The 15,558-nt window shown below is 38.0% G+C and overlaps 1 protein-coding gene across 1 annotated transcript; it reads left to right on the top strand.

Moving 5' to 3' along the window:
- The first annotated feature begins 3,933 nt into the window (after positions 1–3,933).
- On the top strand, positions 3,934–15,226 carry LOC136051367 (interleukin-1 receptor-like 2). Its single transcript, XM_065740776.1, is given in 14 exon segments — positions 3,934–4,043; positions 7,717–7,775; positions 7,778–7,902; positions 8,727–8,887; positions 10,053–10,100; positions 10,142–10,258; positions 11,049–11,055; positions 12,362–12,470; positions 12,473–12,505; positions 12,810–12,957; positions 14,189–14,346; positions 14,846–15,160; positions 15,163–15,198; positions 15,201–15,226. Coding segments are annotated over 14 exon segments (1,452 nt in total).
- Positions 15,227–15,558: the final 332 nt, after the last annotated feature.

Below are 15,558 nucleotides of genomic sequence, written 5' to 3'. Positions count from 1 at the left end.
TGTCAGAAGATCCCAATATCAAATGTGAAGACTAGACACTGGAAGTATCATATATTTACTGGAGGATTATGGCATAATACTGACTTTGCATTTTCACCTTGGCAATTTGCAGACCAGCCAACAGAGTTCCAGCAATCTCTGGCCTCTTGAGTTTTCTTATGCTGACTGGAATAGATTGTATGGAAAAACTACTACTTGTTATGCCTTCCTTTGGTGGAAAGTTATTTTACTGAGCCAAAATACTGATTTAAAAAAAAGTTTATTTTGATATATTTGTATGACTGATGAAGTTTTTGTGTGCTATGTAAAGACACTTTGAAGAAAGGTTTTTTAATTCAATAAAACACTACCTAATTTTTTCTTACAGTGTTGCTTTTTTTCTCCTCATTTCTCTACTGAAGAGCACTGAAAATGAACAATAGCAAACAGCTGTCTTAATTTGAAGTGTTTCAGACAAGACTGCTTTATTTGCTCGTCATTCAATCTAGTCTTATCAGAACTGGGAAGTGGGGGGCGAGAGTCTCGGTAACCATTGGGCTAATCTAGTTAGTATCAGTACAGTGTTAGCACTAACCACCTCACTCTGTCTGGGTAGCCAGGCACTGAGAGCTTGGCTTTTCCCTGTCCTGTGCTTTCCTTGTAGTGAAGTGAGACTAGAGTAACGCCAGTGCTGTTGTAGCATCATGCACTGGGACCAGCACAGTGATTTAACATGTTGAATCCTGATGAAGCAGTTAGTTTCTCATCCTGTTTAGGAATCTTATTTGATCTTTTTTTTTTTAATTTTTCTTGAAACTTGGAAATTCCTGTCATTAATTGCTAGCTCAGATGTATTGTTCTCTTTTGTTTGTGTATACCTGATGTGTTATTTATAGACTGAAGAGGGACTAGATCTGCTTTTAACCTAGACAAGTCAACTCCACCTCTTCCTGAAAGGTAGGCTTCATTTTCCGTAGTATGGTAGTAGTCCTACTGCCATGCAAAGTGTCTTCAAAAAGGTGGGTGTATTAGCTAGGGCAGCGCACCGTATTTCAAGTGGAGGTGAGCTAGTACCCTGAATGGTGATAACATGAGTGTGTGATGGAGTTGGTGATCTGCATAATGGCTGGTGGGACTTGGTACAGGGCTGAGCTGTGCTGCTTGTGCCATTCAGCTGCTGGCTGTTCAGCAAGGGTCTCATGGCAACAGGATAACCCTAGCACGCTGATTGCAATGAATAAGCCTTCAGGCAGCACCCACAGCGTCTGAGGAGACATAAAATTATCTGTGAAATCTCTTATTACTTTTTCAGTTTATCTCCAGTCAACCATACTTTAATCAGTATCCTAATTAAGCCAGAATACCATTCTTACTGGGATATATGGATGCTTGCATCAGTGCACTGCTGGTGCATTAGATACATCTTTAACTCTGTTGGAAATAGTTCCATCTGATTTAAGGCAGGTCACTGGTAGATTCATAAAACAAAATAAAATGCTGTTTTTTCACCTTAATCTGTGATTCTGGATTGCAACTCTTTATTTTTGTATAAGAAATTAGTGGTGTCACTTCTGGATGTATGAGGAGCGAGAACAAACACTGTTTTTGAGCCAGGCCTTACATAATTCAGCTATTGTGACACAGGTAAATCACACAGAAAACTTCCACGTATTGTGCTGGGAGCACTGATGAAAACATTGATAAGAAAGCAATGGCTGATCCGTGGCAAGATATGTGACACTAAATACCACCACGCCTTGGCTGTTCCCTTCTCAAGCATTTACTCTTAGCTTTCCATGAGCTGGTTTCCAGCCAGCCTTGCAATTCAGGTTTTGCAACGTAACTTGGCTTTCCCTGCTCTACCAAGGTGAAAGTGATAAGGATATCAAAGAGAAGAAAAACCAGAACAATATGATGTGAGTGAATACTGTGACACTCCATTTTTTTTTTCCAATTGTTGGATTCCTCTTTTAAACTATCCAAATTACATATGAGTAATTTGTAACTGCAAGATGTTTAATTACCACACTATGAGTTCAGAAACATTCCTGCAAAATGGATGTAAATGCTTAAGCTAATTCCTCATTGTTAAAATCAAAAGTGTAATTGTTCATTAAAATGGAATTACACATTCTCAGCTCTGAAAGCACATTTAGACAGCCTTGACAGTAATCTGACTTGGGATGAATGATATTAAGAAGGCCTGTTTCCTGCAGCTGTAATGGTATCGAGGTAACTACTTGTAATTTCGTGTTGAAATATATTTTCCTGTAGACTCAACAAGTTTTATAGTATCATATGTGAAAGGATATTCTCAATGTCTTTAGCAAAGCTTAAGGTTGCAGAAAAATACACATAAAGGGCTTTAAAATTCTGCTAGATTAGTTTTACCGTTCTCAGTTTCTTTTGAGAAAGAGATAGTTGACTAAAACGATTGGCTACAAACTATGAATCTGCTTTGCCCTAAATACACTTCTGGGTGCCTTAGAGACATTGTGTGACTACAGTCTCTTCTCATGCAGAAGGGATGATTTACCAGCACAGGTAACACACGAGTCTATAGAATGCTATCATTCCCTTTTAAAAAGTAGCAATTACATTTACTTGCTGTTGTCACATGTCCTAAAAGCAAACAGACAAAAAGACATGTCCTTCCCTGCTCCCCCTCCAAAAAAAAAACCAAACAAAAATCCCAAAACAAAACAGGTCAAGAGTGCCTTGTGCTAGCACCCTAGGTTAGATACAAGTAAGCATCACTTACATTTTTGCAGTTGGTGCTCAGGGCATGGTATCCACCCAGTGTTATTGTCAGGCAGCTTCTTTCCCACCAATACATAAGTGAATATTCTCCCCCTGCTTTACAGAATGCAAAAGAACTGAATTATTTATTGCAGGTATTTTCAGTGCTTGTTATAACACTATCAACTAAATAAAGCAGCTGTGTGCAGCCATCCAATGGGGAAAAGGGGGATTTCAGAGAGATACTCTCCTCAACAAATAAATCATTTCAGAAAAATGCAATATGCACCAAATGCTACTGCCAAGTCCTGCATCCTCATTGGAAGAGAAGTAGCCTCCTTTGGCTACCCCCTCAGTCACAGGAAGATGAGCTCTATCGTGATCCTTGCTCTGCTGCTGTCCATTTTCAAAGGCAGAACTGATGAGGTGTGCTAGAGCACTCCCTGAGCAAGTTATAGCAGCTCATTCTACCTTACAGCTTTATGAGACAAATTAGCAAACAAAAAATCATTGTAGAGATCTGATCGGGAATGCAGCTGCAGAGTTCTCTGCTTGGCACCATCTTCGTTGCTGGAGCTGGAATAGTTCTTGGTCTGCTTGGAAGTGTTCCTGATGACTACAGCCAATGAGCACATCAGCCAGTGTAAGATAATAGACTTCTCTGGTCTTCCCTGCCATTTTTATCTTTTAACAGCTGCATTCTATACTTTAGGAACAACATACACCCAGACTTTACTGTCTCATGAAACTCAGTCCGTTTAGTTGATGTTCCTCCAGTTTTACTACAATGTAGTTTAGAAGAATCCTGATTCATATCAGTCCCTGAAGAGTTGAATGAATGAATATTTCTCATTTTACTTATTATTCTGATAATTTTTATCGTTTTTTTTTACCGGAAACTTTTATTTCTTTTTTTTTTTTTATTTTTTGCTATTAGTGGTGTTACAATGATGGTACAAGAAAAAGGAATACCTTATACAGGAGAACTTCTAATGTAAATACAACTTAGTACAAGAAAAATCAGGGAGGGAGGAGCAGGGCAAGATTATTCTTGTATTCTTGTAGATGGTTTAGCAAATGTGCTTACACTGTACCTTTTAGCAGGGATGAAAATTTGCCTTGGCAGTTCTACAGAGCCCAGAGTTCTGCTTGCTTTGGGAGGGACCTTTGCTCTGCCTTGCTTTTCGAGTCAGTCAGTGACAACACAGCATTACAATGGCTCTGTGTGATTCTCCATGCACTGCTTATTCCAACAGAGGCGTGCGAGTGAAGCAGAGAACCAAGGAATGCACCAGTGCAGTGCTCCCAGGGCAGCAACAAGCTCGGTAAGCTTAAAAGAAAAAACAGACCAAACCAAACCAATGAGTGATGACCTGTTGCGATCTCAGCTGAGGCAACAGCGTGCCGGGTGGGGAGTGGAGGAGAGGGGAGCCCAGCTCTGATGCGGGGTGGCCTCACCAGTGCAACCAGGCAGGTAAGCAGCGATGCAGCTTCCCCCAGCAAGGCTGGCCATGGGGCAGAGGTTGATTTTTCGTGGTGGGAGTCTGTCCCACTGGAGGGGCTGGGGTGTTTTGGACCCACGTGTGGTAATGGGATGTTGGTGGTTCACAGAATAAAGGCTAAAAAGGGATGAGACCCTCATTTCTGTAACTGGTTTTGAATGTTTGCGCAGACGATGCTATGCTGCAGCTGTTGCTTGTGTGTGCAACAGCAAGGCAGGAATACAGGGGTTTGTCATAATCATTTTTCCTCTGTCAGAGGGGATTGACTTGCTGAGCTCTCATGAAGATTCACAGCATACTTTGCATTCAATAGAAGCATACAAGGTATATTTATTTTCTCATTTATGTAAAAGAAATGCCTGTTAGTTCTGTACTCTGCCCTGCCAGACTTGACCTGGAGTACTGTGTCCAATTCTGGGATCCCCTGTACAAAAAAGACAGGGATCTCTTGGAAAGAGTCCAACGGAGGGCTACAGAGATGATAAAGGGTGTGGAGCACCTCCCTTATGAGGAAAGGCTGAGAGACCTGGTTCTGTTCAGCCTTGAGAAAAGAAGACTCAGAAGGGATTTGACCCACATCTATAAATATCTAAGGTGCAGGAAGCAATGGGATGAGGTTGCACTCTTCAGCAGTGTGTGGGAAAGAGCCACAAACTTAAGCATAGGAAGTTCCACGCAATTGTGCGTAAGAACTTCACAGTGCAGTGACGGAGCACTGGCACAAGCTGCCCAGAGAGGTGGTGGAGTCTCCTCCTCTGGAGTCATTCAAGACCCACCTGGACGCCTACCTTTGCAACCTGAGCTAGGAAGCTGCTTTGGCAGGGGGATTAGACTTGATGATCTCTAGAGGTCCCTTCCAGCCCCTACAATTCTGTGATTACCTGAAAACAAGTCTGTTGCATGTTTTAGTCCATCCATGTGTTTGAATAAGGCAGTCAAAGTAGCTAAAATGTGCAGAAATTCCTGTGAGCCAAAGTTCTGATGAGACAAGGTGTCTTTTTGTTTTCCACTTTTAATTGAACAGATCAACTAAGAGGACTAAGCAGCGAAGGAACAATTGACTGTACTAACTTGATCTCAGGTTTTTATGAAAATTGTGCTTTACATACACTGTCATGGATGCTGTCAATGTAATTCAGACGCATATATCAGCAAAGACCTCTTTCTTTCCCTCATTTTCTTTCTTTCCCTCTCCTTTCCCTCTACTTCTTTCTTTCTCTCTCTTTCAACTGATGAGATTATTTTCTCATTTTCTCATGAGATTATTTTTCTTCGGATACAAGGGATTTTTCTGGAAAATTTGGGCATAGATAACACCAGCTGGCTGGAGTCCTGAGTAGTAAAGATTTATAGGTCAATTGCAGGCTCACGATGTGGACAAAATGTCTTGGAAATGGAAGAGACTTATCTATTATGGCAGAATGTGGTAGGAAAAACATTTGCACTTGACTCTGCAATCATAGTTTATTATTTTCATCATGAGTTATGCAAAGACATGTACAGAACAGACCCTAGTTTTCTTGTTGTTTATAGCTTCCATATATATGAAAGTTTTTTTCTTTATGAAAAGGCAGCCACAAGTATGAGTCTCCTCAGAGGAGTTCATGTGCCTGGTTTTATGTAGTGCTATGTATTTGCAGCAATTCTGTGCTGGCTGCAGGATAATGTAAAAACTGAACTGTTTAGAAAGAACACAGAATTTATAGAGAAGGAGGATTCTGAAAGACAGTTCTTCAAAACATGGCAAAATATTACTTTTGGGTAGTTTCCAGATCTACTTACAGGGGTAAAAAAACCTGCTTGGTAAGGAATGTTTAAGAAAGGACAATAAAATAAGGTAACACTGTAATAAAGAGAACTTGGGAGGAGCTGATCATGAAACAGATGCACTTTATTGGTCTGTAGAGCACAAATATTTTGATGACTGAATGTCATGTCTGGTCTTGCTTCCTCATCTCAGATAAGCCTTGGCATACCTGGAGAACTGGAAATAGTTGAAGTGGGGAAGAAGTTCTGGAGGTTACCTCATCCAACCTTTGCTTCAGCAGGGGCACCCACAATAGGGTGCCTAGTCCCAAGTCCTGGTGGCTTCTAAAGATCTCTGAGGAGATATGGAAGAGAACAGTAAAGATGATCGGAAATGTGAAATCGGGTTCCATCAACCAGGTCAATTAAAGAGGCTGAGATAGCTTGGGGAAATGAGAACTGGTGAGGAATGTGCTAGAGATGTAGAAAATCCTTAATGCTTGACAAGCACAGTGGGAAATGTTCACTCATTTTTTTTATCTTTCATTCTTCTAGTACAACAATTGGGGCAGGCAGGTGAGATCAGCAGGTGTCATGATCAAAATAAGCAAAGGCAATTCCTGTATTTTCTGTGTCAGTATATGAACTTCAGGGCTCTTTGCCAAAGGATGTTTCTATGAGTTCATAGGGCGTTGCACTAGATTATTGGGGAAGAATCTACTGAGGGGTACCAACTACTGATAAAATAACTGTAACATTATAAATTGATGAAGTGAGGGAGACTATTTGAGAGGAATGTCTGTATATTCTGGTTCTTTTGCAGTTTTGTTCTCACATCATCTGCTATTGGCCACAATTTGAGACAGAATACTGCATTAAGAGGTGCCTCTGATCTAGTTGCACAGGTGTTCTTATAGGTACACTTCATGTTCAGTCAGAAGTTAGCCTTCTCTTTCTAAGAAAATAAATACTTTGTAGTGGGATGGCCATGTAATTATTGATTTTTAGTCCTGGAGATGGTCTTTTTTTTTCCTGTAAGGCAGATAGTTCTTTTTAATATGCTACAAACATGTAATGTGTTGAAAACCTTGCATGAGAAAAGTACAGTTTATAAAAGATACTGGATTGGTAATAGAAACTGTAATGCACATGTTGATTTTCAGTTGTAGAAGTTTATATTGGAAACCACCAATTTAAGATCTTCTTTCCTTTTCTGTAGGGAAACATGACAACAAAATCATTTTCCTGTAAGATCACAACAACATTTCTTTCTTTAATTATTGCAGGTAAGTTAATTGGTGGCTACAAAAAGTCTTATTCTGAAATTTAATTTTTCACACAAGTAATACTGTTTTTTTGTTTTTTTGTTTTTTGTGCAAATGGCAGTGAAAGTCAAATTTACGTGCATGTCAGCAAGGTTTTCTAAACAGTTCTGAAACCTATAAAACATAAAACACAACATCTTATGTACTGACTGAATCACTTAAGTTGGAAGACACGTCTTGAGAACATTTAATTCAACCTCCTTGCTCAATCTGGCCTGAGGGCTAGAAGAAATGCTGTTTGAGAGAGTATGTTCACTAAAACTAACTTTGTGTTGGGTAAGGAAATATATTTTTTCCTCTAGTTGGTAAAACTTGTAAGAGAAGTTGTAATGTTTTGGCCCTCTTTTTCTTCTCCAAAAAAGAATACGGTGTATTTTTGAGTTGGAAAATATGTCAGGAATCTTAATTTAATTATGTTCTATTAGTTGCAGGAATTTGACAAGCTGCAGCAAAGTGTCTACAAAAGTGACAGTTTTTGAGAGGACTGATGCATAAATAAAAAATTTGCTGTACAGGAGATAATATTCACTTCATCATCGGCAAAGGTTGTGAACCCACACTTGGATCACTTCAGGAATGAGGAAAATAATCTACCTGTTCGCTGGTGTAAGGTAAAAACAGCCTGTTTTGTACTGTTGTAACAGACAGTTATTTTAAATACAAGTAACTGATGTTTATGAATTGTAGTAGAAAAACTAGAGATTTATTATAAACGTTTTTTTTTTTTAATGGACGAGCAAATTAAAACATTTCTCCTTGCAAAGGTGTATATAGTTTTTTGGGGGATAACAGTAGTTCAGTTTAAATGTAGGAAACAATGACCCCCATATCCACTAGATGGCACCTTTATATACGCTAGTGAAACCGGTTTCTTTTGTTTTGGAAACAGATTCAGTATGTAATTTTTGAGAAGCATTTCCATTCTGTTCAGTACTGCTCCATCAAATGAGTATTATTTCATATGGTACGTAAAGATTTAAAGTCTCATTCTTATTCTTATCTAAAGTCTCACTGTTAAGAGTATTTTGCTGCCTTCAACATTTTTGCCTTGTGTTTGCGCAGTCCATAAGGTACTGAGAACATTTAAGTGCTTGAAAAAAATGAAGTCTAATCATTGATTAATTATTCATTAATTAATACTTTTACAAATCCTGGCCCTTGCATCACACTTCCTTATTTTTCTTTAATATTGTATTTTTTTTTCTCTAGGAAATGAATGGGTATATCTGTGAGTTAAAAACTCAGAGCCAAAAGGAAATGTGTTTTCCTTTTGATTCCAGGCCTCTTACACTCCACGAGGCATTCCTCCCCTTCCTCACACTCTGCAAGGCATCTATCCTTATGTTGTGGTCCACTGAAAGGTTGTTGTATTAAAGAGAGACAAACCATGGAAAGAGATAGTGACATGAATTGACAGAGTTCTTTACAAGCATAGGACTGCCAGCTGTTGGAAGGGAAAAGGATCACCTTCTTATACTGTGACCTTGTGATTTCTAATGTGACTATGCAAGATCAAGGAAACTATACGTCCGAAACAACATATAGCTGCAATGGAAAGCAATATAACATTGAACGAGACATCAGTCTGATTGCAGAACATTAAGTAGATGAATTCACTGTTTGTAAGAGTGAATATCCAAAATTTTTTCCAGATTTCAAATGATAGCTTAAAACTCAATTTGTGTGTAGGCGTGCTACAGACTAATACTTTGCATCTAAGTAAGGGGGACAGAAATGCTAGCTGAAGATTTTCTGTATGTTGCCACTGTGCTGACTATTGAACAGGGGGATTAGAATTGCAGAACGTCAGTGCTTTGGTTAATGAAGCAGCTGCTGATGCCCCTAAATGGGTCCTGTTGCATCCTCTCTATCCTGCTCAACTTACTTCTCTCTCTTCTACATCATCCCCTTACCACAAGAAAAAACAGTTAAACCAAGACAAACTGTAGCGTTATCTTGGTTTAGTGTGTTCTATTTCCTTCCTTCGTTTTTTTGTATGGTTTTTACATTCCCTTTGAAACACATCTTTAGGTCTATTCATCTAATGCATTCCCCTTTAATGTTCTGGGATTTGTGTGTGCATGTTTTCTCTGTGTGTGCATGTATGTGTACATGTATATATATGTGTTAGTGAGTATAGGATAGGAATGTTATATTTATATGATGGGAATAAACAAAATATGATGAATATGTAGTCAGACCAGATGAAATGATCATTATGCTTTTAAAACCTGCCCCTTAAACTTCTCAGTGTAGTTTCAGCTTCAGCTGCTCATAAAGCAGAATCGTGTAACTCCTTTGCTTTTAATGGCTGAAAGTAGCTCTACTGTTCAAAAAGCAAGTTTGCACTGAGTGAGTGATTTGGGGTCCAAACAGTAACACAGGCAGGGTTATGTGAAGAGGAAGGGAGAAATGTATCTGTGGCAGGGGAGGATGTATTTGTGACAGCCCTGTGCATTTCACATCAAACAGGATGCTTTATGACTTCCTTGTTAATGTGTGTTCATGGAGAAATTTCCTTGAACTTTCAATATATGATTGGAAATGTTCCCGAATGTCCTGTAGATATCTGACAGAGCTTCTATTCAGAAGTAACAAGACTATCTTCAAAACTCTTGCTTTGAGTATTGAATAACATCTGTAGTAAAATTTCTGACAGCCCTGTCTGTAGGACAAAATGTGTGTAGGTTGCCCTTGGGTTATACACCGTTGAACAGACTGAAACCCCTCCTGGTTTTCTGAAAATAACATTCTTTTGATTAGCGAGCCCACCAAAAATGCCACCATAAATATCTTATCTACAAAACAAGTATGAAAATTAACTTTTCACTTTGTAACATAATTTTATAGGCTCACAGGTCACATGGATTGCAACACAACAGGTGCTGATGGGTTTGAGGTGTTTTGGACAGGCAACAGTGTGTATATTGATGTGTTTTATGAGAGCAGAATTTTTGCAAGGCAAAAGTAAGTATATTTTCAGATTAGAAAATACTGGGTTGGCAACCAAAGTGGGACTTTCTCTGTCTGACATGAAATGCTTGCCTCTACCAATTCATTTTCTTTTTAAAGTAGAAACTTGAAACGTAGTAGGCACATGAACTTTGCATGAAATCGTGCTCCTTTGAGTCATTATAAAAATATATCTAAATTTCCAGCAATGGAAAAAGGTGTTCTGCAGAGGCTTATAGTGTCATAACTGTAATACAGTTTCTATTGAGCAAGCTCCGGCCTGGCAGAGGCATCTTTCAAATGAGATCAGGCACATCCTGGCAAATGGTGCTCAGACTCTCTCCTGTGTTCTTTTCTTTCCCATCCGCATGTCTGGGAGGCTGTAGGAAGTGGAACCTGTGCTTTACAGGAGAAACACAGACTTTTTTTTTAAGAGCCTTGAGGCAGAGGGGTGTAACTGAGATCAAATGGAGAGCTAATGGAAGACTTTGTTAAGGACATTTGTACTGAAGCTTAGTGGCCTGAGAGGAGAAAAGGAAGAGAGATTTCCAGTGATGTGCTGGGGTTTAGGATGAAGACTAGAACATGGACTGCATAAAGCAGCTGGGAGATAACGTGAGTACAAAAGGTACTTTAAGCAGGGCTAGGAAGGAAAGTAATTAGACTTGATTTGGAAAAAACAATTAAAATTGGAGCCGAAGGAAATCTGAAAAGGTGTCTTAGTCCTTGGGAACCAAGGAACTGAAAACTGTAAGGTTTTTATCAGTTCTTGTCACCTAGTGGTTCTATGAAGGAAAATTGTGAGCAATTTTGTCAAGAACAAGTTGTCAAGCACCATGTATGAGGGAGAAAGTGATGAAGAAATGAGAATGGTATCTTCAATGTAAGATTATGGTTCTTAGAAATAAATAAGTCCTCATCATAAAACAAAAGAGGAAATAAAACGCTGACTTCTTTTATTGCTCACCAAGAGAAAACCGTATACAAAAGTCATATGTTGTAGTGTTGTAAAAAAATTGGGCTATAATGCAGAGGCATGCAATTAGTGACTTGATATCATGAAAGCATTGTTATTTTTTTATATTTCCTAACACTTAAATTATTGTTTTATTGTATTTGAAGCCATAATATTTTCTGGATCTAGTCATTTGTATTAACGATGTTGATTCATTTACTCCTTATTCCAGTGTTCAAGCTGCTATGACCTTTTGCTCACATGTTGATTTGTGTGGTCCTATATGTGCCTTCTGGGATTTATTTCAAATTTTATTTTGCATTTTTAGTGGTAATTAGAGTGTTTTCAAAGAAGAACAGCATTTGGCTAAATAGACTAGTTAGTTAATTTTGCATAGGAGCTCTACTGTTAATGAGGAATTAATATTGCTTCTTTTGCTGTTGGTTAAAAAGTTATTTAGTTTGCACATCAGTCATGTGACACAGTGCAGATTACTCAGTGAACGTGCAGCATAATTAGCAGTTCTTGTGCCCATGTAAAATGTACAGTGAATAACTTGTATCTTAACAGTGCAGCCTGATACTGTATCTATTAGAAATCTGATCTGATCCATGATATGAAGCAGCAGTTTAGACTGCACTTCCTACAACTAGATTGCACTGAGTTGGTGTTACTTGCTTTGGTTGACACCTTCAGTGTCTTTTCTGTCCCAAATATCCCCACTGTGAGATGATGTCCTTGTACTGGGGCTTCATTTTTAGGCATTTCAGATTGTGGAACTTGTCTTCCACCAAGCACTGGGACGCTCCATCTACAGATGGAGATGATGGAGATTACAGATGCTGAGAACCCCCTGCAACATGAGTTTGCATACCTTTGAAGATATGTATTTCTCTTATACTGTAGCCTTAGAGACCCTATATTGCACTGGAAAACAGGTCTTAATAGAATTTGCTGATGATATTTTCTGATGTCTACACTAAATGTCAGGAAGAGGCCCAGCTATTAATTAGGTTTCCCTCATGTAATGCAATTATTCATGTGTTCTGAAGTGTGATTGGTATTTTCAGGTGGAAATGATCATTGTCATGTTGCAGCTGTTAGTGATGAAACCTTTCTAGAACGGAGTGGTTTTATGGCTCTGTCACTTTTTGGATACAGAGGAAACTGCTCATGTTGGATGCCCTTTGTATTCTGTGGAGCTTGTAATTTCAGAAGTGCATAGTGAAGATTATGAACAACCATTTTTCTGTCAAGCTTCAAATGCCTTTGGGAAGTGGCATCCTATATTATACTAAAACACAGAGGTAAGGAATACTGCTATTTTTTTTCTGGCTTGTGGTTGACTCAGCTTTCATAGAAGTGGTATTGATTACAAATGCTCATATGTCATCACATCAGTAGAAGGTGCAAGGATTGCACTTTCCTGTATTTAAGCATGTAGATGTGTGCAGGGATAGAGTCACAGCAGTAGTGTATTTATCTATTAAAATAATAATAATAAGTAAGTGAAAGTGAAGAATGTGATACTCAAATTTGTATTACATTTGTGTGAAAGATCAGATTTGGACAAATCCAACATTTTCTTTCTACTCATCATATTTTGTGCAGTTCCTGATATACAAAGACGGCTGACTGGAGGGCTTGTCTCTTTGTTACTTTTAATGTTTATTATTCTAATCATCTATAAGAGTTTCAAGATTGACTTGATGCTTTGGTATCATAATTCTGGATGTGCCTTTGTAAGTAAGGAAGGTATGTGAATGTGACCAATGTATGTCAGTGTAACAAGTCTATTGCTTTTTTTTTTTTTCTTCCACATTTGCTATTGCTTCCAAGCAATTATATGATTATTTAATAGAATGTATTTGGAATTTCCTTGAGAATTTTCAGATACATATGGAAAGATCTTTTCAGTCACATGGGTGAAATCAGTACTGAGGTAATAAACATTGCATAATATTTAAGGCAGTTAAGGTGAGATAAGGCAAAAAGAACACCCTATTTCTCCCAAAGAAGGTTGTTTCTTTGCATGTAGATTTAGGGTCACTCTGACTGTGGTCAGTAGGTGTCAGCAGAGCTACATCCCGTAGACTAGCTCTTTAAAAATGCCATGAAATATTTATATTGAAAATGAAACACTTTTTCTGAGGTGTTTTTTTTTTCTTCCAACTTTTCTCTTTTACACATAACTTTACTTATAAATCCAACAGGTTATGATGGTTATATGCTAACAGTTTTCTATTCTATGACACTTCTAATGTGTTTCTATTGCTGCAGTGTAGGCAAATGTGCTGGATAGGTGTGAATAATGGGAAAATGCAACATAATCTGTATTGTGCTTGGACAGCCCTCAGAATTAGACTGTATCAAGTTCCCAAGAGCTCAAACATAAGTGGATTATGTGCATTAGGATGGTTAGTATTTACTCATGGCTGTTTGAAATATTTTCACATAAAAGTAATTTCAGTTTTTAACAAAAGAAACAAAAGTTTTCCTAGAAAACTTTTTCAGTTTTTCTAATGAAAAATAGATCAAAGAAATGATGTTTTGTAACTTACTTGTCCTAAACTTACTAAGTTTGGCTCTGGGCAGCCCGGTCTAGTGGTTGGTGACCCTGCCCACGGCAGGGGCGTTGAAACTAGATGAGATTTGAGGTCCCTTTCAACCCAGGCCATTCTATGATTCTGTGAATATGTTGGGACCTCTGAGTTTGGGGGCTCCTTTTGATAACCCCCAGGGTCCTGCATCCAGCTCACTTGCTGGCACGTTCTTCCCCATGATGAGGTTCTCAAGAGATCAGGTTCTGTGGCTTATCATCTTTCTTTTAATCTGTAGAGCATTTCAGTGCTTTGCTGTTACTCTGTCAGACAGCTGTGAATCAAACCCTTATAACTGCTTTTAAGCAATCCAAAATGAAACTTTGCAATATAAGCATAGCTGCTGGTTTTTAGTTTTTAACATAAATATTTTTGTTCGTTTTAGATGAGAAAAATCTATGATGCATGTGTCCTGTACAAAAAAGGCAGTGGAAGCAGCAACTTCTATTATCTGGAAACTTTTGTTCTTAGAATACTCCCCAGTGTTTTAGAACAACAATGTGGATATAATCTCTTTATATTAGGAATGGATGTTCTACCAGGAGAAGGTATGGTTTAATTAGCAGAGTTAATACATTGCTCTTTTACACATTGTTCTAGGGTTAGAAGATGATATTTACAACTGAGAAAACATTCATTATTATAAACCAAATTTATAACTATGTGGGTTCTTTTTTGTTTTTTAAAGGATAATTAGACCTCTTATCTATTGACCAATTTATTTCTAATTTTCTTGTTGTTCCTTAATCAAATTTCTGCTCTGATGTTATAACGGGTAGAGTCTGCTCTTTCTCGGGTAAACATATCAGTATTCCGTAGAATTAATAATATGGTTGAGGTCTTTTGAATGATAACCCTCCCTGGGGACTGCAGGAAACATTTTTTGTCAGAAATTTTGTGCAATGGATTATGGTAGTTGGAAGATCTTAGACCTACCAGTTCTTGGAGTTAGTCACTATTCTCTATATATGCAATTTAAAGATTTTGCAATACATTGTGTTAATAATAAAGTTTCTATACAATCTTTTGTTCCTTCATTACTTCCAGCTGTGATTAGCATTGCTGATGAAACCTTTAAGCAAAGCAGAAGACTGATGATTATTTTGAGATCTGAAACATTTAGTTGTGTCCAGATGGAAGATGCCTGTGAACAACAGGCTATGTACAGTGCTATTATCCGTGATGAGGCTCAAATGATTTTTATAGAGATGGATGAAATGCGGGAATGCACAAGCAAGCCAGAATCAATCAGATATATTAAACAAAAACACGGAGCTATCCAATAGAAAGGAGAATTCTTGGAGAAATTCTGTACAGCAAATACAAAATTCTGGAAAAATGTGCGCTATCAAATGCCAGCCAAGTATATTTTTCTGAAGTTTACTTATCACCTCAAACTTTGATAATTCTGCAGCAAAGGGGAATTAACATCTACTTACTAAAATAGTACTGAGAAAGTAATTTGAAAATATTTTCTCTATACAAGAGAAATGCTTATTCTGCTCTATTCTTTGTATTATTAACAGGTTGGTTTTTTGTTTATTAATTTATTTATTTTTGCCAAGGAGTAAAAACTGCTCGTCCCTTCTCAAAATTACACCTTAAATGGAAAACTGTGCAACTGCATTTCTGTTTTGACTATGGATAATTACACAATCTATTCAGGCATATGCCTGAATTAATCGTTTTGGATGCTGATAGACTAATTAAAAGTGGTGATCCACATGAGTGTAATGTCCACTGAAGAATCAGCTGTGAAG

This window comes from Cyrtonyx montezumae, unplaced genomic scaffold (genome assembly GCF_038088225.1).
Source record: "Cyrtonyx montezumae isolate F1298 unplaced genomic scaffold, pur_monq_1.0 scaffold_3, whole genome shotgun sequence".
NCBI classification, from domain to species: Eukaryota; Metazoa; Chordata; class Aves; order Galliformes; family Odontophoridae; genus Cyrtonyx; species Cyrtonyx montezumae.
Note: the sequence above shows the minus strand (reverse complement) of the source record. Positions and strands in the feature narration are given on the sequence as shown.